The sequence below is a fragment of the Mustela nivalis genome (assembly GCF_964662115.1).
Source record: "Mustela nivalis genome assembly, chromosome: 4".
Lineage (NCBI taxonomy): Eukaryota > Metazoa > Chordata > Mammalia > Carnivora > Mustelidae > Mustela > Mustela nivalis.
The window spans coordinates 98,330,624-98,352,860 of record NC_139023.1 but is presented as its reverse complement, the minus strand read 5'-3'; the positions used below and the strand labels follow the sequence as shown (position 1 = coordinate 98,352,860).

General features: G+C 42.1%; 1 protein-coding gene across 1 annotated transcript in view; it reads left to right on the top strand.

Annotated features, from left to right (window-relative positions):
* The window catches only part of MCUB (mitochondrial calcium uniporter dominant negative subunit beta), a 100,960-nt gene that overhangs the window by 73,334 nt on the left and 5,389 nt on the right, over positions 1-22,237 (top strand). Inside the window, exons 2-4 of the mRNA XM_082728181.1 lie at positions 9,197-9,272; positions 9,760-9,930; positions 14,398-14,502. Coding sequence (XP_082584307.1) covers positions 9,197-9,272; positions 9,760-9,930; positions 14,398-14,502 — 352 coding nt within the window. The remainder of the gene's footprint in view (positions 1-9,196; positions 9,273-9,759; positions 9,931-14,397; positions 14,503-22,237) is intronic.

The following is a 22,237-nucleotide window of genomic DNA, read 5'->3' as shown; positions in this document are numbered from 1 at the left end:
GTTCAACATCCACAAATCCATCAGTGTAATACACTACTTTAATAAAAGGAAGGACAAGAACCGCATGATAACTCTCAATAGATCCAGAAAAATCCTTTGACAAAGTACAGTATCCTTTCTTGATTGAAACTCTTTACACTGTAGGGACAGAGGGTACATACTGCAATATCATCAATGTATATCATTCTCAATGGGGAAGAACTGAGAGCTTTTCCCCTAAGGTCAGGAACCCAGCAAGGCTGTTCACTATCACCACTGCTGTAGTACTAACGTAGTACTAGAAGTCCTAGCCTCAGTAATCAGACAATAAAAAGAATTAAAAGGCATCCAAATTGGCAAAGAGGAACGAAATCCTCACTCTTTGCAGATATTATACTTAATGTGGAAAACCCAAAAGACTCCACCCCAAAACTTCTAGAACTCATACAGGAATTCAGTAAAGTGTCAGGTTATAAAATAAATGCACAGAGGGGCACCTGGATGGCTCAGTGGGTTAAGCCTCTGCCTTTAGCTCAGGTCATAATCTCAGGGTCCTGGGATTGAGTCCGGCATTGGGCTCTCTGCTCAGTGGGGAGCCTGCTTTCTCCTTTCTCTCTCTCTCTGCCTGCCTATTTGTGATCTCTCTCTGTCAAATAAATAAATTCTTTAAAATAAATAAATAAACAAAATATTTTTTTAAAAATGTGCAAAAACCAGTTGCATTTCTATATACCAGCAGCAAGACAGAAGAAAGAGAAATTAAGTTAATCCCATTTATAATTTCACTCAAAACTGTAAGATAACTTGGAATAAATCTAACCAAAGAGGCAAAGAATCTGTGCTCAGAAAACTATGGAATACTTATGAAAGAAATTGAGGAAGACACATAGAAATGGAAAAATATTCTATGCTCATGGATTGGAAGAACAAATATTGGTAAAATGTCTGTGCTACATTTAAAGCAATCCCTGTCAAAATGCCATCAACTTTTTTTTTTTTAAATATTTTATTTATTTATTTGACAGAGAGATCACAAGGAGGCAGAGAGGCAGGCAGAGAGAGAGAGAGGAGGAAGCAGGCTCCTGGCTGAGCAGAGAGCCCGATGTGGGGCTCGATCCCAGGACCCTGAGACCATGACCTGAGCTGAAGGCAGAGGCTTTAACCCACTGAGCCACCCAGGTGCCCCATGCCATCAACTTTTTATTGCAGAAATGGAACAAGTAATCCTAAAATTTGTGTGAAACCAGAAAAGACCCCGAATAGCCAGCGGACTGTTGAAAAAGAAAACCAGAGCTGGTGGCCTCCCAATCCCAGACTTTAAGCTCTATTACAAAGCTTTAACCATCAAGTCAGTATGGTACTGACAAAAAACAGACACACAGATCAATGAAACAGAACAGGGAGCCCAAAAATGTACCCTCAGTTCTATGGTCAACTACTCTTCGACAAAGCTAGAAAGAATGTCCAATGGAAAAAAGACAGTCTCTTCAACAAATGGTGTTGGGAAAATTAGCCACATGCAGAAGAATGAAACTGGACTATTTCCTTACACCACACATAAAAATAGACTCAAAATGGGTGAAAAGACCTCAGTGAGGCAGGAATCCATCAAAATCCTTGAGGAGAACACAGGCAGCAACCTCTTCAACCTTAGCCTCGGCAACTTCTTCCTAGCCAAAGGCAAGGGAAGCAAGGGCAAAAATGAGCTATTGGGACTGCATCAAGTTAAAAAGCTTTTGCACAGCAAAGGAAATAATCAACAAAACTAAAAGACTAAAAGACAACCAACAGAATGGGAAAAGATACTTGCAAATGGTCTATCAGATAAAGGGCTACTTCTCAAACTGAACACCCAAAGAACAAATAATCCAATCAAGACATGGGCAGAAGACACGAACAGACATTTCTGTTCTGACATCCATCCAAATGGCCAAAAGACACATGGAAAAAGTGCTCAACATCACTCGGCATCAGGGAAATACAGATCAAAACCATGTCACATCAGTTGGAATGGCTAAAATTAACAAGTCTGGAAATGACAGATGCTGGCAAGGATATGGAGAAAGGGGAACCCTCCTACCCTGTTGGTGGGAATGTAAACTGGTGCAACCATTCTGGGAAACAGCATGAAGGTTCCTCAAAAAGTTGTAAATAGTGATACCCTATGACCCAACAATTGCACTACTGAGTATTTACCCCAAAGATACAGATGTAATCTGAAGGGACACCTCCACTCCAATGTTTATAGCAGCAATGTCCACAATAGCCAAACTATGGAAAGAGCCTAGATGTCCACCAACAGATGAATGGATAAAGAAGATGTAGTATAGATATACAATGGAATATTACGCAGCCATAAAAAAGACATCTTGCCATTTGCAATGATGGGAATAAAACTGGAGGGTATTATGCTAAGCAAAATAATTCAGTCAGAGAAAGACAATAGTCATATGATCTCACTGATATGTGGAATTAGAGAAACAGGACAGAGGATCCTAGGGCAAGGGAGAGAAAAATGAAGTAAGATGAAACCAGAGAGGGAGACAAAGCATAAGAGACTCTTAATCTCAGGAAACAAACTGAGGGTTACTGGAGTGGAGGAGGAGGAGGGTGGCTGGGTGATAGACATTGGGAAGGGTATGTGCTATGGTGAGTGCTGTGAATTGTGTGAGACAGACCTGTACCCCTGAAACAAATAATATATGTTATAATAATGATAATAATAAAAGAACTGTGGAGACAGTAAAAAGATCAGTGATTGCCAGCAGTTGGGGTGGTGAGAGAGAAAGGGATGAATAGGCAGAGCAGAGTTTTTTAAGGCAATTAACCTACTCTGTATGATACTATAATGGTGGAGACATGCCATTATGCATTTGTCCAGAGTCAATATGCAGAATGTACAGCAAGAGTGAGCCCTGATGTAAGCTGTGGACCGTGGTGGTTTTGATGTGTCTGTGTAGGCTCACCAGTTGTTAACAATGGACCACTCCAGTGAGGGTGTTGCAAGCACCCAGGAGAGGTCATGCATGGGGCAGAGGTTATACAGGAAATCTCTGTACCTTTGTCTCAATTTTTCTGTAAACTTAAAAACTGCTATAAGAAAATAAAGTCTTACTAAAAAAAAGAAAAGTTATCTTTCTCCTTGAATTGCCTTTGCATATTTGTAAGAAAAAAATCAGCATATGTGTGAATCTTTTAAAAAAATTTAAAAAATAAAATTATTTTGTTTATGAAAAGTTTTTTTTTTTAAAGATTTTATTTATTTATTTGTAAGAGAGAGAGAGTGAGAGTGAGCACAGGCAGACAGAGTGGAAGGCAGAGGCAGAGGGAGAAGCAGGCTCCCTGCGGAGCAAGGAGCCTGATGTGGGACTTGATCCCAGGACGCTGGGATCATGACCTGAGCCGAAGGCAGCTGCTTAACCAACTGAGCTACCCAGGCGTCCCTATGAAAAGTTTTTGAGGTAGGTAAATGGTTATAAAACATTAATGATCAGTTCTCCGTTGGCTGTGATTACAAGAACGTAAATATCTGAAGGAAGGCTTGCATAAATGAAGTCGGGTTGGTGGAATTGTACATGTCTGTTTTCTATATTTCTCAAGTTGCAACAGTGACTTTTTTTGGGGGGGGGTCTTCTAGTTTTTAAAAAGCTTTTTGCTTTTTTCTGCCTGCTTTCCTTGAAAAATTTTGTTCTATTTTTTTCTAGCACTTAAGAAACTGTAGATTGAGTGGTTTCTTTTTTTTTTTTTTTGAGATTTTTATGTATTTGTTTGACAGACCAAGATCATAAGTAGGCAGAGAGGCAGGCAGGCAGAGAGAGACTGAGAAGCAGGCTCCCTACTGAGCAGAGAGCCCAACACGGGACTCAATCCCCGGACCTTGGGATCATGACCTGAGCTGAAGGCAAGGCTTTAACCCACTGAGCCACCCAGGCGCCCTGAGTGGTTTCCTTTAAGTGTTTAACATACACATGTAATTACAGTTTTTCTAACAAAGTCTTAAGTTTTTCACTGTCTTTGCCCTCTTCCTGAACATGACAAGGATCTTCACATGTTCTAAGAATCCATTCAGTGTAACATACCAAATCTTGTTTAGAATTTAACAGTCATTTTAACATGAAAAAATGGTTTAAAACTTCTTAAAATGAATAGTTTATTTACAGTTGTGTTTTTTAGCTTTGGTGTTTGTATCTGTTTCCTGGGGCTTTCTTGACAAAATACCTCAGGCTGAGTGGCTTAAACAATAGCTTTGTTTCCTTACAATTCTGGAAGACGAAAGTCTGAGGTGAAGGTGTTGGCAAGTTTGGTTTCTTCTGAGTCCTCTCTCCATGGCTTCTGAATGGTCATCTTCTCACTGTGTCCTTACATGGTTTTTCCTCTGTGTATGCTCATGTTTGTGCCCAAATCTCCTGTTCTTGGAAGGACACCAGTCATAGTAGATTAGGGCTCACACTCATGTCCCCATTTTGACTTAATTACCTCCTCAAAATATATTCTCATTCAGAGGTACTGGAGGTTACGGCTTCAACATGAATCTGTGGGTTAGAGGGAAGACACAGTGCAATTCAGCCCATAATGATGTTCTCTTCCATCGGGTTAATTCCCTTTTTCCTGACGAAGTTCTTCAACAAAGATGTATGGGAAGGAAACTTTGATCTCTGTATATCTGAAAACTCTTTTCCTTCAACCTTCCTAATATTCCTGAGATAGTGTTCTAGGTTGAAAGTTATTTTCCCTTACCAGCTCGAAGGTATTCCCACATTTATTTAACATATAATTATTGAGCCCCTATCTTGCATGTCAGGTGTGTCAGAGATACAGCAGGGAACCAGACCAGACCCCTCCCTGCTCCCGGGGAGATGGCACACTAGTGGGTGGAAAGGAAATAGTATTTGTACAGGTCGCGTGAAGTTAAGTTTTCATTTCTCTAGGGTAAACTGAAATGCCAATAGAGTATTACCCCCACCTTAAAAGACCACCAGAGACGTGAGTCAAAGCCAATCAGCAAGGGTCGTTTATTGCAGGTTCGAACCTGGACCTCTGCGCCGCTCGTTGCCGATAACACCGAGAGGTCCAGAGCTGGGTTGGTGCAGGATTTTTATAGATAGATACAAACAAGTTTCGGGTGGGGCTGAGCTGATTGATTGATAGTTTGAACAGGCATACTTGGCGTCAGTGGATTGGGTCAGGGGACTCCATGCGAAAGCAGACAAAGCAGTTTTACAGAAGCAGAACTGGCCCGGTTAGCCCACGCATGTGAAAAAAGCACTACCAGGATATTGAAGGCCTGGTTACTTATCAAGTAAAGACAATTGGGAGTCTCCTGGTGGAATGTTACATTCCTGCTATCAAGCATCCTTGTTAATGAGATTTAGGTTTAGAAGAAATTTAACTTTATTTACTTTTCCTTCTACCTCCGCCTCCTGCGGTGTTTTATGGAGGGGAGGGTGACATTAGGGCTTGAGGAACTGAGTTTTGTGTCCCTGGAAATTGGGCTATTGATAAGGTAACTTCTTTGTTTGTAAATCTCAAGGACATTTGCAAACCAAGGGAGACTCCTGTCTTACAGGATTGTGATCTCAGCAAGTTAACCATTTATCGTGTTATGGCAAAACAACTAGGAGGTGGGATCACTGGGTCACATTTTAAAAAATGTAAAAAAAAAAAACCCACATCTTGATTTTATTAACAATAATAAATTTAATGGAAAGTATGGCAGAGCATTAGAAGCAGTCCGGTCTTGTTAATTGGCCCGCACATAGGCTCATTGCACAGCTTCTTTCTACTAACACCTGCCTCCCTTTTACTTTGAAGCTGAAACAGACCTCTCCTGTTAATGATATTTTCCCTTTTGTCATCTTCTAATATAGCCATCTCCTCCTCGTTCTCATAACCCCTATCTTCCTGATCACTCTGCCTGTCCAAGATCAAGCAGGCTGGTGTATCTTGAAGCTGAGATTCGCACTTGCTCTGCTTGTAAAGCCTGCGTTCTCTCCACTGTGACCTTTGTGATCTCCCGGGAAGACTTAAAGAGGAAATGGCTTTTGAGCTGGACCTTGAGGGAATGACAGGATTTGTAGATAAAGAAGGGGCTTTCCTGAGTTAAAATCAATCAAAATGGTTCTGTGCAGAAATTTAGCGTAGTGCCCTGAGGGTCACTGAGGGTATTCTAGAGCCCAGCTGCTCCAAGCGTGAGCCTCACACCTGTAACTTCTGGTGTAACGCTGGGGCTTACTGAAAATGCAGATTCTCCCACTTGACCTCAGACTTACTAGATCAAAAAATCTCAGGGTGGAGTCCAGGAAATCTGTTTTTAGCAAGCCCAGTCTACTTCACTGTGCTCTTCAGGTGGTTCTTAGAGGCCAGCAAATGTTTGAGAAAGCTCTGAGAGTTTTCTCTGGCTGCCGTACCTTTCAGAATTTCCTTGTTGTCAAGTGGTTGCCTATAAAATGATCTCAGTATACTGTAGACCAGAAACTTCCATCAGCACATTAAATGATCAATACTTCCTGATTGGGAATTACCATTGGCATCTAAAACCTAATTCATAAGCTGTCTAGCTATAGATAGACTCTAGGATAAAATTTAGCTAGTTATGTAAAGTGGTAACATAGAGGGAAAAATCCTGGAAGGATACTTATGAAACTACTGTTAAAAAATGGTTCATGGGCTGGGACGCCTGGGTGGCTCAGTGGGTTAAGCCTCTGCCTTCGGCTCAGGTCATGGTCTAAGGGTCCTGGGATCCAGCCCTCCATTGGGCTCTCTGCTCAGCAGGGAGCCTGCTTCCCTTTCTCTCTCTCTCTGCCTGCCTCTCTGCCTACTTGTGATCCCTGTCTGTCAAATAAATAAATAAAATCTTAAAAAAAAAAAAAAAAAACAGTCCATGTGGGTGCCTGGGTGGCTCAGTCATTAATCGTCTGCCTTCAGCTCAGGTCATGATCCCAGTGTCCTGGGATCGCGCCCCACAACAGGCTCCCTGCTCAGCAGCAAGCCTGCTTCTCCCTCTCCCACTCCCCCTGCTTGTGTTCCCTCTCTCATGTGTCTCTCTCTGTCAAATAAGTAAAAATCTTAAAAAAAAAAAGTTTCATGGCCCTGTTGTAAGGTTGAGTTTATTCAGGGGGACTGTAACTAGAGGGTTTTGTGGTGGGGAGGGAGATTGGGCTCGACTCCAAATACAGCAAGGGAAAACGGGGATTTATTTATATGGAAGGGCAGGGTTGATGGAAAATAACTCGAGAGGGCAGGGTAATTCTTAGCTGAACTGACTACTAGGATTCTTGCTGAAGGCAGAGGAGAATGATCAGGTAATACGTATGGATGGGGGCGGTGTGGAGAATGAGGAGTTTGGTTGGATATGGAGGGTGGAGGATTCTGGCCACACCGAGAGGATTCTTGCTAAAAGGGGTTCTTAGAGGACACGCGCCAGGATGGGGCTTAGTCAGGCCTAGAGGAGCCAGACTGAACTTTAGACGAGGAGAGAGTCTTCGTCATCCACTAACAGTGGTGGAGGGAGGTTTTCGTGCAGAAGTAAAGGGCAGGGCTTTCACTTTCACACTCTGCGGTTTTATATTTGCCTTTTATATGTGGAGAATCGTTTATATCATTAAATAGTTTTTTTTTTTTTAAGATTTTATTTATTTATTTGACAGAGAGAAATCACATGTAGATGGAGAGGCAGGCAGAGAGAGAGAGAGGGAAGCAGTCTCCCTGCTGAGCAGAGAGCCCAATGCGGGACTCGATCCCAGGACCCTGAGATCATGACCTGAGCTGAAGGCAGCGGCTTAACCCACTGAGCCACCCAGGCGCCCAATCATTAAATAGTTTTAAAGAAGTATTTTGGTAGAGAATTCTGACGTGTTTTCAAGTGGATACTTGGTTTCTTGTAGTTTAAAAGTGGTAGGAAAAAAACATCAGTATTGTACTATCCATTATCCAAACTTGGAAAACTTCGTATCTTTATTCTTTGAGAGCTGCATCTATCTTAAGACATAGTCAGGGTTTTCTTCCTTTTCATCTTAGTAGTGAGTTATATTTAGAAATAAAATTCAAATGAACTGCCTTAAATTAACGTGACAGATATTTTGTTGTAAGTAATAGCCTATGTTTGTAATCCTAGAAATGTGTAGCTGAATGTTTTGTTTAACTTATTAACAACATTGTTCTGATTTTGAGCGTAATGGAACATCATTTGAGTCATTGTCATGGTTTCTTTTTCAGATCAGTGAGCACATTTTTAACTATTTGATTTATTGTATAAGTGAAAACTTGACAAATAGAATTTTGGAAAGAGTTTTGGGGGCACCTGGGAGGTTCAGTCCACTCTGTGGAGTGTGCAACTTTTGATTCTCGAGGTTTTGAGTTTGAGTCCCATGCTGGGTGTGGAGATTACTTAAAACTCTTTAAAAAAGCCAGAAAAATAATTCTTCATTGGATAATTCCTGGCACAGTTATTGTTAAGGAACGCTTTGCAAGGTGATACATTAAAAAACACTGGATGTTGGGGCACCTGGGAGGTTTCAGTCGGCCAAGAGTCCCAGCTCTTTCAGGTCCTGATCTCAGGGTCATGAGTTCAAGCCCCTTGTTTGGCTGCATGCTGGATGTGGAGCCTGCTTAAGAGGAAAAGAAGAAAAAACCTTGGTTGCTTTGATACTGATTCCCCTGGTGTAGGTTCTTTGAAGTGCCAAATGCCTATGGACACCCTGTTTCTCAGTGCCCTTTCTTTCAGGGACCACAGTGTCTCTGTGCCCTGCTGTGCTGTGATGTCATCTGGTCTTCCTTAAGCACCAGTACAACTGTCAACCAAACACCAACACAAACTCAAACGTGTCCCACAGTCAAGGAGCCATTTTAGATGCTCTAGACCCAGCAGTGCTTTCTGATAGAACTTTCTGTGATGATGGAAATGTTCTGTTCTGTGCAAACACCGTAGCCCCCAGGCACACAGAGCTGTGGAGCACTTGAAAGGTGGTAAAGGTGACTGAGAAACTGGATTATTAGTGTTCCTTTTAACTTTAATGGTCACGTGTGTCTAGTTCCTACCACATGGGACAACAAAGCCATCTGAAAGGTTTGGCGAGCTTCTCTAAGGGCTTATCTGGGTCTGTGTGGGAGGCTGAAGTGTTTATCATCCTTGTCCTATAAAGTTAGGAAAATCTTCTGGTAAAGACACTTATTTCAGCTTTCCCACTTTTTCTAAAAGAAGAAATAATCTTTCTTACAGGTTTTGTGCGTGCAGCTATGTGGAAATCTTAAATACTATCAATCACATCTTTATAGTTCAGTGGTGCCCCCTAATGGTAAGCTTTCTTATCACTTTTTAGATTCCTGTGCTAGTATATTTACATTCTTGCAAATAAAAGGAGAATTAGGGGTTTTGAGCAAAACGGACTCTTTTTGTCCCCCTTCTTTCTCTTCCCCCACCCCACCCCTAGTTCTCTTCTTCCCTTTTCTGCTGCCATACTATGTCTTTTGGCAAACTCCCACCCCAGCAACAAATGAGGTATAGATGAATTTGAGGCAGTTTTTGCCTTCAAAACCCCAACTCTTCACCTGGGAAGACAATAAGCAGATAATTATAATAAAGTGTGGCACATGCTTAACGAAATGTTATAGAATGGTAGAGTATAGGTAAATTGTAGTACAATGAAGGCACTATTGTAGGAATTCAGAGGGTTATGAATTCCATATTTAAGCATTCTTCATAGAACCTTGTATTTTAAAGTTGCTTTTTAAAAAACTAAATTTTATCAATTTCTATATTCCTACTTTTTTTTTCCTTGACAGAAGTAACAGTTAATTATAGACACGGCCTTCCCTTGATAACACTTACTTTGCCATCCAGAAAAGAGCGCTGTCAATTTGTGGTCAAACCAATGTCATCAACAGTTGGTTCATTCCTTCAGGACCTACAAAATGAAGATAAAGGTATCAAAACGGCAGCCATTTTCGCAGCAGGTATATATATATATATATTTTCCCACTTGTCTTTTTTTTCTTTTTCTGAACCTTTATTCTTATTCTAGACAGTTGATTCTTTAATTCATTGCGTAATAAATGGTTGGCCTTTACTGTGACCTTCATTTTTGTATATCAGTAATATAAGAAAATTAACTCCAGTGAGGGGTGCCTGAGTGGCTCAGTGGGTTAAAGCCTCTGCCTTCGGCTCAGGTCATGATCCCAGGGTCCTGGGATCGAGCCCCACTCCCTGCTGAGCAGAGAGCCTGCTTCCTCCTCTCTCTCTGCCTGCCTCTCTGCCTACTTGTGATCTCTGTCTGCCAAATAAATAAAATCTTAAAAAAAAATTAACTCCAGTGAATAAAGAATGAATGGAGTAAGTTTGATGTAAATTTCAGTTACTTATTTCAAAATCTTAGCCCTAAAATTTTTCCTGAGAAAATTTTAATGACCTTGGTAAGTGTGTAATTTTCAGCACAATTTGAATAATTAGAAAACATAATGCAGCTCTAATGATTAAAATAGCTAGTGAATAATTATATAAATACTTCATTAATCTTTATTATAAAGCATCATGATCTCATATGTTTTCTGATGGCTCACTTTCAGGAAGAACCTACATATATTTTAATACCAGTAAGGTGTTTAATCACTAGACATTTCAAGTTTTAGGATCTAGCTTTTATGTCTTCATGGTCTGAAGTGGTCTTGGACCTGTTGCCCCTAAAATAGAATAAAGAATCCTTTACCCCAGCCCAACATAAAGGCTACAAATAGAGATAAATGACCAAATTTGCATTTTTATTTTATTGTAGTATTACATGCTTAGATTGAAGCATTAATGATTACTGTTACAGTTTTGAAAAGAAAATAAACATTCTTTTTCCCTGTACAAGTCCAGAACCAAATAAGGGGTAGATACAGAAGTTGGAAAAATTGAGATTAAAAATTTATTTTCTAGAGGGTGTCATGCTGAGCAAAATGTCAGAGAAAGATAGTTATCATATGACCTCACTCATATGTGGAATTTAAGAAACAAAACAGAGGATCAAAAGGGAAGGGAGAAAAAAATAAGATGGAATCACAAAGGGAGACAAACCATAAGAAACTCTTAACTCTGGGAAACAAACAGGGTTGCTGGAGGGGAGAAGGTGGGGGGATGGGGTGATGGGCATGAAAGAGGATGCTTGACGTGATGAGTGCTGGCTGTTGTATAAGACTGATGAATCACTGACCTCTGTCTCTGAAACTAATAACTATTTATTAATTAATTGAATTAAATTTAAAAAGTTACTCAACAAATTGAGCATCTAACATATTCCAGGCACGGATCTAGGTGTCAGAGGCAGAACAGAGGACAACAGAGGTAAAACAGTCCTCCTCTTTTTGAGGTTATGTTTTAAAAAGAGAAAGAAAAGGGTGAAGGAAGTATGTAGTGTGTTAGGTAATGAATATTACAGAGACAAGGCAGAGTAGGGGGCTGTGGTGGTGGGGAAGTGCCTGTGGAGCAAGCAGGTGTTTATGTGGTGTCCAGGGAGGTGCTCTGGAGTTGGGGGGTTGTTATGGGGGGAGGTGCTCATAGAATGGGGGGGCATGCTGTAGGGGGAGATGCTTGCAGAGTGAGGTGTGTGTACTGTGGGAGGAGATGCTCTCAGGGACCTGGGTGGGGGTGGGGGAATGCTCGCTAAGGTCAGGTTTTGGGAAGACCTGGAAGAGGAGAGGGAGCTGCGTAGGTGGGTGAGCTCTTCTGGCAGAGGCCCAGGGGTGGGAGTTGAGCCACTGTGGCTACAGAGGAGGCAGCTAGGTGAAGTAGGAGCAGAGGGACAGATGAGGGCAAGCTTTATTGTAGTCTGCAGTAAGGGCTTTGGATTTAACTGGAAGGGGAGCTTTCTTCCTGATAAAAACAGGATCAGAGAAGAAGGTTTTAGTCCTGTGGCCACAGCGGCTTAGCTCTTCGTCTCTGAACTAGACTGAACGGTCCCAGGAGCATGGCACACCCTCGGTCCTTCTGCACTGGGCCAGCGCCTGCCTTCTGAGCTTTTAAGAGCCGGCAGCTAGCTGCCATCCCGTGTGCCTGGAGGGGCACCGAGCACAGCCCTTGCCCGGTGGTGTGGACTCAGTAAGTGTCTTTTAAGTGAATGAAATAAATAAGGTTAAAGTAGCAATTGACATGGACCCTGCTTGTTTCTAAAAATGTGAGTAGCTTTGAAACATAAAGCACAATGGAAAAGACAGGAAATCTTAGAGAAAAAGGTCTCTTTAGACTGAGTGAAAACACTTTATTGGGGTTTAAATCAGTACACCCAAGACTTGGTGAAGAATTCAAAACTCTATCATTAGCTCCTCAAGAGTGTTTGGAGTCAATTTGCCACCGTTCCTGTATTAGTACAAAGGATAATGTAGTACTTGGGCTGAGAAATCATACCCAGGTGATTGCTTTTTATAGCCCTATTTGAAGGAGTAGGTTTGAAGTCATTTAAATGTAAATTTTTAAATGACACTTTCAAAGTCATATAAAGTGATTGGTGTCTTGCACATCTTTAAAAAGAGAGGTTCTGTGGGTGGAATTTGCCTGCCTTTAATTTGGGCTTGAAAAGAGTGTTCTAAGCTTGTCACAGTTTTGCCCATAGTGTGGGTTGAATTATTTGGCAATTCCTGGGAAAATGATGTCACCCCAACTGATGAACAGGAACCCAAACAGCCAAATTCGAGGAACAGACCCAGGTGCAGACTTGACTCGCTGCCTTCTGGAACAAAAGAGCTACCGAGAGCCAGATGGGAGGCAGACAACCAGGTTTTTCCTGATTTTACTAGCAGCATTACTGCGGTCATGCATATTAATGTAGTTGGAGTCGCTCTGGGAGGATGTCGCCAGGCAAATGCCAGGAGTGGCAAAAATTACCCATCCTGGACTGTTCTAAAGGGACAGTGATAGAGAAACTCCCACCCACCGACAGTGTTTTGCTTATTGTTCAATGAATTTGCTTTCTCAACACCTGGGTTCCATTGAAGTTTAGTTCCAAAATAAAAAAAAAAAAACCGGCTCTCTAAGAGACTGAGCGAAAGCACGCTGAGGTTAAAAATTTCAAGGAGGGGGGGCGCCTGGGTGGCTCAGTGGATTAAGCCGCTGCCTTCGGCTCAGGTCATGATCTCAGGGTCCTGGGATCGGGTCCCGCATCGAGCTCTCTGCTCGGCAGGGAGCTTGCTTCCCTCTCTCTCTCTCTCTGGCTGCCTCTCTGTCTACTTGTGATTTCTCTCTGCCAAATAAATAAATCTTTAAAAAAAAAAAAAATTTCAAGGAGGTTTTTGTTTTTTGTTTTTTTGGTTTTGTTTTGTTGTTTTTCTTCCTGAATTGTTCCTAGGATATTTGAAATTACTATTAGAATCCCTCCTACCATTTTCTTTTCTTTTTTTAAAATGTTCTAAAGTCTTTGCATTTTTTTCTTTCTTTTTTTTTTTTAAAGACTTAATTTACTTTATTTATTTGACAGAGATCACAAGCAGTGAGAGAGGAGGAAGCAGGCTCCCTGCTGAGCAGAGAGTCCAATGTGGTGCTTGATCCCAAGACCCCAGGATCATGACCTGAGCTGGAGGCAGAGGCTTTAACCCACTGAGCCACTCAGGCGCCCCTCTCCTACCATTTTTGACGTCCGTAAAAACCACACACATGCTGACTGACTCCTTAGGTTTAATTATGTTTATTACTATCTCTGCCACCACCCTCCAGCCCCTGGAAGATTTGCCTCACACTCCTCCTCCCCCCAACCCAGTTAGAACATCAGGGAGCCCTGTGTGGTAGTGGTTGGTGGTGCTGTTTGGCTATCAAGTTTGAACCAGTCAGTTTCCTCTAATAATTAACAGGTTTTAAATGTGATTATTGTGTGCCTTGCACATGCCAGTCAGGGGCTTAGCTACCAGCAGCAGATAAGGACTCTGGCTGAGTGGAGGAGCCTTGTCAGTAGGCTCTGGAGATTGGAATAGACAGAAAGCTAGGCTCAGAAGAAGGCAGGAACTAAGGGAGGACAGACCAAAGACCAGGTTAGCCTAGGATTCACCCGATGGGCTCTGCTGCAGACACCTGCACCCTCACTGCCCCCTCAAAGTGTCCACTCCCCTGCTCTGGCTTTGCTATGAAGAGTCCATCCCCGCCCCTGCCCCCAAGTTTAGCCTGACCTTCTGCAGGTACAGTCTTCCCAGGAACATCTGCCTAGATGCCCCAGGCCCACTAACAGCGTGGGAGAGGGAGCCCCTGCCTGCTCTCTTTGGTGCGGTGTAATGGGAGGTAGAGCAGGAAGGGAGAGTTCCTCAGCGTGGGAACGGTATTGGGGATTGGAGAGCCCTGTCCCATGAAAATGTCCACTCCTGTATTATAAAAACCTGAGTTAGTAAATATTTCTCTGTTTGTTGGAAAATGGTTCTTACTGTCTAAAACAAGGACTTATTTTGTACATGATTTTTTTCTTTCAGATGGCAGTAAAATTTCAGCTTCGACCTTGATGGATATTTTGCTAATGAATGATTTTAAGCTTGTCGTTAACAAAATAACGTATGATGTACAGTGCCCCAAGAAAGGTAAGAGACACAGCTAGACAACTTATCTTTTTTTTTTTTCCCAAAGATTTTTAAAATTTATTTGACAGAGAGTTAGCACAAGTAAGCAGAGAGGCAGGCAGAGGGAGAGAGATAAGCAGGCTCTCTGCTGAGCAGGGGCTCGATCCTAGGACTTTGGAATCATGACCTGAGCTGAAGGCAGCTGCTTAACCAACTGAGCCACCCAGGTGCCTGCTAGGCAATTATCTTAACATTCCCCTTTAGTTGTGGGGCTTTTACAGGGAGCAAGCTTAAGAACCTTCTTAATTGACCAAATCACCAAGGATACTTTGGAGAACTGATGTTTACGCCTTTCTCGAGGGGGTACGAATGATGAGTAGCAGTTGCCCAGCAAGGCCTTTTAGTGTCGTATCTTTTTTTACACTTATAAGACTTCACATTAGGATCTTGAATGCTTAAGCTGACATTATTGGATTAAGAAGAAGTGGGCTTGAAAATCATGAATCCATGTGTGTATCATATAGCGCTTAACTTTTTTTTTCAAAAACAGGCTTGATTTTATCAGAGTAGTTTTAGTAGGTTCTTAGGAAGATTGAACAGATAGGATACAGTTCCCATATACTCTGTCCCCTCCCCATAGCCTCCCTCACTGTCAGGCACTACATTTGTTACAATCCATGAAGCTGCGCTGGCCCATCATTATTACTTAAAGTTCATAGTTGACATTAGAGTTCTGATAAATGTCTACTGACATATATCCACCATTGTAGTATCACACAGAGTAATTCCACTACCCAAAAGTCCTCTGTGATCCGCCTGATCCTTCCTGCCCACCACCCCCCAACCATCGGCCACCATTAAAGTGTTTACTGTCTCCATAATTTTGCCTTTTTCTGAATGTCAGATAGTTGGTATCATACAATATGTAGCATTTGTAGGTTTTTGTGTGGACATCAGTTTTTGATGCATTTGGGTAAATACCACAGAGTGTGAGTGCTGGATTGTATGTTGAGAGTATGTTTAGTTTTGTAAGAAACTGGGAAACTTTCTTCCGAAGTGGTTGTACCGTTTTGCATGCCCATCAGCAGTGAGTGAGAGTTCCTGCTGCTCCGCATCCTTGACAGCTTTTAGCGTCATCGGTGTTTGGAATTTTGGCCATTCTAATAGGTGTGTAATAGCTTGTTTTTTTTTTTTTTTTTAAACTTGTACTGGCTTAATGGCATACGACTTTAGATGCTTACTGTATTCTTTGGTGAGGTGTCTCATCAAGTCTTTGGGTCATTTTTTAAAGCAGGTAGTACATTTTTTAATTGTTGATTTAAGATGGTTTTGCATATTTTATTTTTTTACATTTATTTTTAAAGATTTTATTTATTTATTTGACAGAGGTCACAAGTAGGAAGAGAGGCAGGCAGAGAGAAAGGAGGAAGCAGACTCCCTGCTGAACAGAGAGCCCAATGTGGGGCTTGATCCCAGGACCCTGAGATCATGACCTGAGCTGAAGTCAGAGGTTTAACCCACTGAGCTACCCAGGTGCCCAAGTTTTGCACATTTTAGATAACAGTTCATTATCAAATCTCTCCCTTGCAAATATTTTTTTCCCAGTCTGTAGCTTGTCTTCTCATTCTGTTGGCGTTGTCTTTTGTGGAGCCAACATTTTAGTTTTAATGAAGCCCAGTATATCATTTATTCCTTTCATGGACTATACCTTTGCTGTATATAACAGGTCATCCTCCTAGCCAGAATCATCTAGGTTTTCTCCTATATTCTAGGAGTTGTATAGTTTTGCATTTTACATTTAAGTCTATGATCCATTTTGAGTTAATTTTTTTGGAGAGTATAAGGTTTCAATTTAGATTCTTTCTTTCTGTTTGTTTTTGCATGTGAATGTCTAATTCTCCCAGCACCATTTGTTGAAAAGATAGTCTTTGCTCTAGTGTATTGCCTTTACTCCTTTGTCGAAGATCAGTTGACTCTATATGGGTCTGTTTCTGGGCTCTCTGTTCGATTTCATTGATCTGCTGGTGTATTCTTCTACCAATACCAGGCTCTCTTGACCACTGTAGCTTTATAGTAAGTCTTGCAATTGAGTGGAGTCAGTTCTCTTACTTCATTTTTCTTTCATACCAAGTTGGCTAGTCTAGGTCTTTTGACTTCCAGTGTAAACTTTAGAATCAGTTTGTTGATACCAGCAAAATATCTTCCTGGGATCTTGATTGGGACTGTGTTGAATGTATAGATAAATTTGGGAAGAATTGATAATCTTGTCAGTGTTGAGTCTTGCTTCCCATGAACACAGAGTATTTCTCCATTTACTTAGTTCTTCTTTTATGTCTTTCACCAGAATTTTATAGTTTTCCTTATAAGGATCTTGATCATAGCTTGTTACATTTATATCTTTTTCAGTTTTTTAGGTGCTGATATAAATGGTAACATGTTTTAATTTCCAAATTCCACTTGTTGATATATAATACATGTACATATAAGTATTGGAAACCTTTTTGCTGGTATTACTTTGAACAGACTGTTGTTAAATCAATAAATAAGCGAAAGGAAATATAAGTTTTAATTTTGCCTTTCCTTACTCCCTCTTTAACATAGTTCCTTTATTTACGTAGATCTGGGTTTCTGACCTTGCATCATTGTTTTCCCTTCACTTTTAACAGCTTTTACTAGGTGGGGCTACTGGCCCCATTTTTTGTTCTCAACCTTTGTTTGAGAAAGTCTTCATTTCTCCACTTTTGCAGAATTCTAGGTTTGTGTTTTTTTTCCCTCACATTGTCATAAAATGAACACACCTTTTAGAATTTCTAGAAGGAGGAGGATTTTATTAGAGTCCAGGTTAAGACAGCTGCCCAGGATATGCAGTCTTCACAAAGCAGATGGTGCTGTGTCAAAGGACATTTGGTGCAGGTTATTTACATTTTTTTGCATAAAATGTTACAGGTCATTAGACAAAAGAAAGTTGCTGACATTAAGTTTCTAGTATATTCAGAGCTGTTGGACTTTAATCCTATGTGAACCAGGGAAGCTTCTTCCTTTTTCTTTTGAGTTCAAAATGATCTTTTGGGGTTGTCTTCTTTTTTTTTTTTTAACGATTTCATCTGTCTATTTGACAGAGACCACAAGTAGGCAGAGAGGCAGGCAGAGGGAGGGGGAAGGTGGAAGGAGGAAGCAGGCTCACCGCAGAGCAGAGAGCCTGATGTGGGGCTCGATCTCAGGACCCTGGGATTATGACCTGAGCTGAAGGCAGCCACTTAACTGACTGAGCCACCCAGGTGCTCCTGGGTTGTTTTCTTTAACAAAGCATATGTACAGCATGTGCTGAAGGCAGAAGCAGACCCTACTTTGAGGTTTTGCCAAGTCGTTCTGACCTTGGTAAATGGTAAAGTGTAGGTCCTAAGACATGAAGTCGAAATTTTCTGTTATCACTCTCAATGGTGAGTTTTCCCTCTGTCTCCTCCTTGCTGGTGTCGTCTCCAGGAGTCAGGTGTAATTTTTGTGTTCTTCGGTAGGTAAAGCATTCTTTCCTCTGGTTCCTTTTAAGGTTTTTTTTCTTTATCTTTGATTTTCTGCAGTTTGAATACGTTACCGCCTTCTTGCCTTTTTTTTTTCTCTCTTGTCATATACTTATTTGTTGAAAGTTGGGCATATGTGTTGGGTGGTAGACGCTGAAGCAAGTAGGTGTTTGATGTGAGGTATATTATAATGTGTGTCCGGCAAAGAGGCAGCTTGCTGTTTGCGGTAGTGGTAGGTATCAGAGACTTGAGTTTCTTCTAGTGCCCTTGTTTTTCTCTTCCCTGTTGTCTCTGGATTTCCCTGGAAATTCTTTTTTGGAATCTGCATCTTGCACAGAACAGCAGGCCTATTGATGTAGTTGTAAGGTCTTAGAGGTAAGGGGAGAAGTATCCTATAAACCTATGTTGAATTGTGGGTGTTGTATTAGCCAGAATTCCTGGGCTGCAACTTTGAGAAGAGTTTCTTAGCCTTTTTATTTTTTCCTCCACTATGTGAGACGGGAAGGCCGGAGAGGGGCTGCAGTCAGCTGGCTGACCCTCTCCCAAGCCAGATAAGGATCTGGTGAAGCTGTTTCCTTGCTGTGGAGAAAGTTATGCTGGGGGCTGATTCAGAATGGTTACTTTTCCCCTCTCCCTGCTCCAAGCACCAAGTTCTGTGTGATCTCAGACCTTCACTGTGAGAACCTGGTAGGGCTCCTGGAGGTAAAACTCACGAATGTGTTTTTGTTCTCAAACCGGTCCGCGCCGAGCCTCAGGCAATTACCATTTATGTTTAAGTGTTCCTGCCACTATTGGCTTCTGTTCCCAGTAAGCTGTGAACATAGACTGCAGCAGGAGGAAATTAATAAGTCTGTGCCTTAATAAATAGATGGCAAAATAAATAGATCAATAAATAAGGGAAGGCTCTTGTTCATAGTTAGGATGCTTAGGATGCTCAGTGTTAACTGGTAAATGTGGGGGAGGGCTGCGGGAATCCAAAAGTCCTCTTGCAGCCAGATTCTCCCAATTCTGCCTCAGCCAAGAATTCTCAGTAGGTGCCGATGAGAAGGGGATAGGGTAAGGGAGGGAATTTAGATTTAAAAGGAATAAATGCTAACAATGAAGAAATGGGAATAAGTCCCAAGGAATTTAAGGGGGCTCCCACTAGTGGTTAACTGGTACAGTTGAACACCAGGGCTCCCATATCTTGTGACTTGCCTCCCATTTTTATTTCAAGCTTTTTCTTATTTTCTGGTGTAAGGTGGTCCAGGCTGATCTTGTACTCCATAGTTGGTGTCAGCCGCTTCTCTGAAGATCCTTTGAAGAGAAAAAAATATTTTTAAATTTTGTGTGTTTGAAAATTTTACAGAACTTTCTAACACAAACAAGAACAGAGAAATTAAAATGAATCCGTCCTTTCAACAGCTGTGAACTTTCTTCTGCTGTTAATTCTTCTTAAAAATCAGGGCAGTAGTGCTGCCTGGGTGGCTGAGTGGGTTAAGCCTTTGCCTTCAGCTCAGGTCATGATCTTAGGGTCCTGGGATCGAGTCCCGCATCGGACTCTCTGCTAGGCAGGGAGCCTGCTCCCTCCGCTCTCTCTCTACTTGTGATCTCTCTCTGTCAAATAAATAAAATGTTAAAAAAAAAAAAATCAGGGCAGTATTTAACCTCAAAGGGAGAAGGATGGTGGAAGTTGAGAAATACAGAAATTGAAATCCTTGTGAAGGTAGAAAGTTCATGTTCAGGAGTCACCAGTACTCTGGAAGGCCTTCTGCTTCCTTTCTCTGGGTTGAGTATTTGAGGAAACAAGTGGAAATAAATGATTTTTTTTTCAAGGGCATCTCTTTGTTCTATTTGACTTTCCTCTCCTGCAAGCCCCAACATGTCACAAGCCTTAGGTCCCCGGGGACTAAACTGAGGCCTCCTTCCTGCCTGTTCTTTGAGAGGAGAGCCTTCTCCCTGCCCGGGAGGGGCGGTTTGCTGGGATTGCGCTCCGGGTGTGTCCCACGCCTCCCTGGCCTCTGGTTTACCAGGTTCCTTGCTGAACACCAAGTTGGACTGACTCAGTCTCACAAAGGGAATTCAGCTAACAGGCACAGGAGATACGGTTGGAAGAAAGATGGCAGAGGAATTATACTGGACTGAAGGAAAATTCAGTTTGTACAATTATAAATTTGGAGTTAAAAAATGTATTTAAACTCCATCTTTTCTAAAAGCATTGGCCAAGTTAGATTTGAAAATTTAGGATATGAAAATGAATTCCACATTGAAGACACCTCTAAAAGGATTAAACAGCTTCTGGTTTTTTGCTAGGTGATAGCACAGAGAAACGTTTATTTATTTAGAGAAATGTTTGAGTTGGTAATACACCATACGAATTTTGCTGTAGCATTTCTGAAAGATGATAGCTTGTCACTGAACTCAGATAAACATTTCGTGTCACATAACAAAGACCCTCTCTTTGACCATACTTGAGCCAGGCGCCTCTGAGCCCTCTTCTTGACTAGACCTTAGCCTTGACCTAGAAAAAAGATTGCAGATTCTCCACACAAATGATTTTGTTCACCCCCCGCCCCTAAGAGACTTGAACAGACTCGCAGCTCGAGGGCCTATCCCTAGGATTAGACTACAGCCCTCCTAAAATCCTTTCCTAGGAAAGTGCAACACTGTCAGGAGAACTTCCTGTTTGTTCAGGGAAAACCTGGTGATTGGCAGACAGGTCCCTGAACACCCTCTTACAGCAGTTACTTGGGAAAGCTTGCAATTATAAATCCTTTCTTGGTGGCTTTGAAGTGTACAGCTTCTACTGTCCGGAACTGTCATCTCAAGGACCTGAGAAACTCCTCTTTGAAGCGCTGATGTCCAGGGAGGGCACTCTTGCTCTCCTGGCCACTGTGTTGCTGCCTTGCTCGGGCTTGCACGGGGCCCTCTGTTGGTTTCTCTTCCGCCTAAGTGCTCATCAACAACATGAACATTAGTCTAGTCACGTTAACCAACAACCTTCACGCCCGATTTTTGTGGATTTCCCCTTCCCTGACTCTGCTTAAGCCCCTGACATCCCCCCTTCACTCCTGCCCCTGAAAACAGCAGCCATCTCTGCACAAACAGAAGTCTGAGCTCATTTCACCCTGGAGCCTCTCCCTCATCGCAGTGGTTACTGATTAAAATCTATCCTGATCCCTTTAGTGTCTGGCTTTGTCTGTCCTGGATATGCTCCACAGCTAGGGACGGAATTGGCGTCCCATCTGTACCTTTCTTCTATATGTAGACCTTTAAATTTTTTTTTTTTATTTTTAAAATATCATTACATTTCCCATCAAAACAAAAGGGCTCTGACTGTTCTACAAATCTCAGAAGCTTAGAAGGGAACTTCGATTTCTCACTTCTTCGTGGCAGCTGAAGCCTGGAATGTAGAAGGGACTAAAAACCAGGATAGTGTCTTGGAGGCTGTGTGGAGATAAAAGGGAAATGACTGGAGCCCTGCTGGCGCTGCTCACTGGAGGCTCACAGAGCAAGTCCTTAACCTGGGGTGCTAAGCCTCTCCGGGCAGCAGGTGTGCATGACTGGCCGGCAGATCCGTCCCGCCTTGCACCCTGCCCCCGGCCCCAGTTCTCCTGTAGTGCTGGGCAACAGTTATGGTCCTTAGGAAAGGAGCACTGCAGCCCAGTTTGTTTGTGGAAGTTTGTGGGAGTTTATTGATCCAAAGAGGCAGAAGGATTAAGAGAAATCCATAGGCAAAAGAACTTTGTTAATAACTTAGAAACTGGGGTGCTTGGGTGGCTCAGTGGGTTAAGCCGCTGCCTTCGGCTCAGGTCATGATCTCAGGATCCTGGGATCGAGTCCCGCATCGGGCTCTCTGCTCAGCAGGGGGCCTGCTTCCCTCTCTCTCTCTGCCTGCCTCTCCATCTACTTGTGATTTCTTTCTGTCAAATAAATAAATGAGGGACGCCTGGGTGGCTCAGTTGGTTAAGCAGCTGCCTTCAGCTCAGGTCATGATCCCAGCGTCCTGGGATCGAGTCCCACATCGGGCTCCTTGCTCCGCAGGGAGCCTGCTTCTCCCTCTGACTCTGCCTTCCACTCTGTCTGCCTATGCTTGCTCTCACTCGCTCTCTCTCTGACAAATAAATAAATAAAATCTTTAAAAAAAAAAATAAATAAATAAACAAATGAAATCTTAAAAAAAAATAAAAAAAAAATAACTTAGAAACTGACCTCCTTTCTTCTCAGTGTGAACCTCCTTTCAGACCTACATCTTGCTG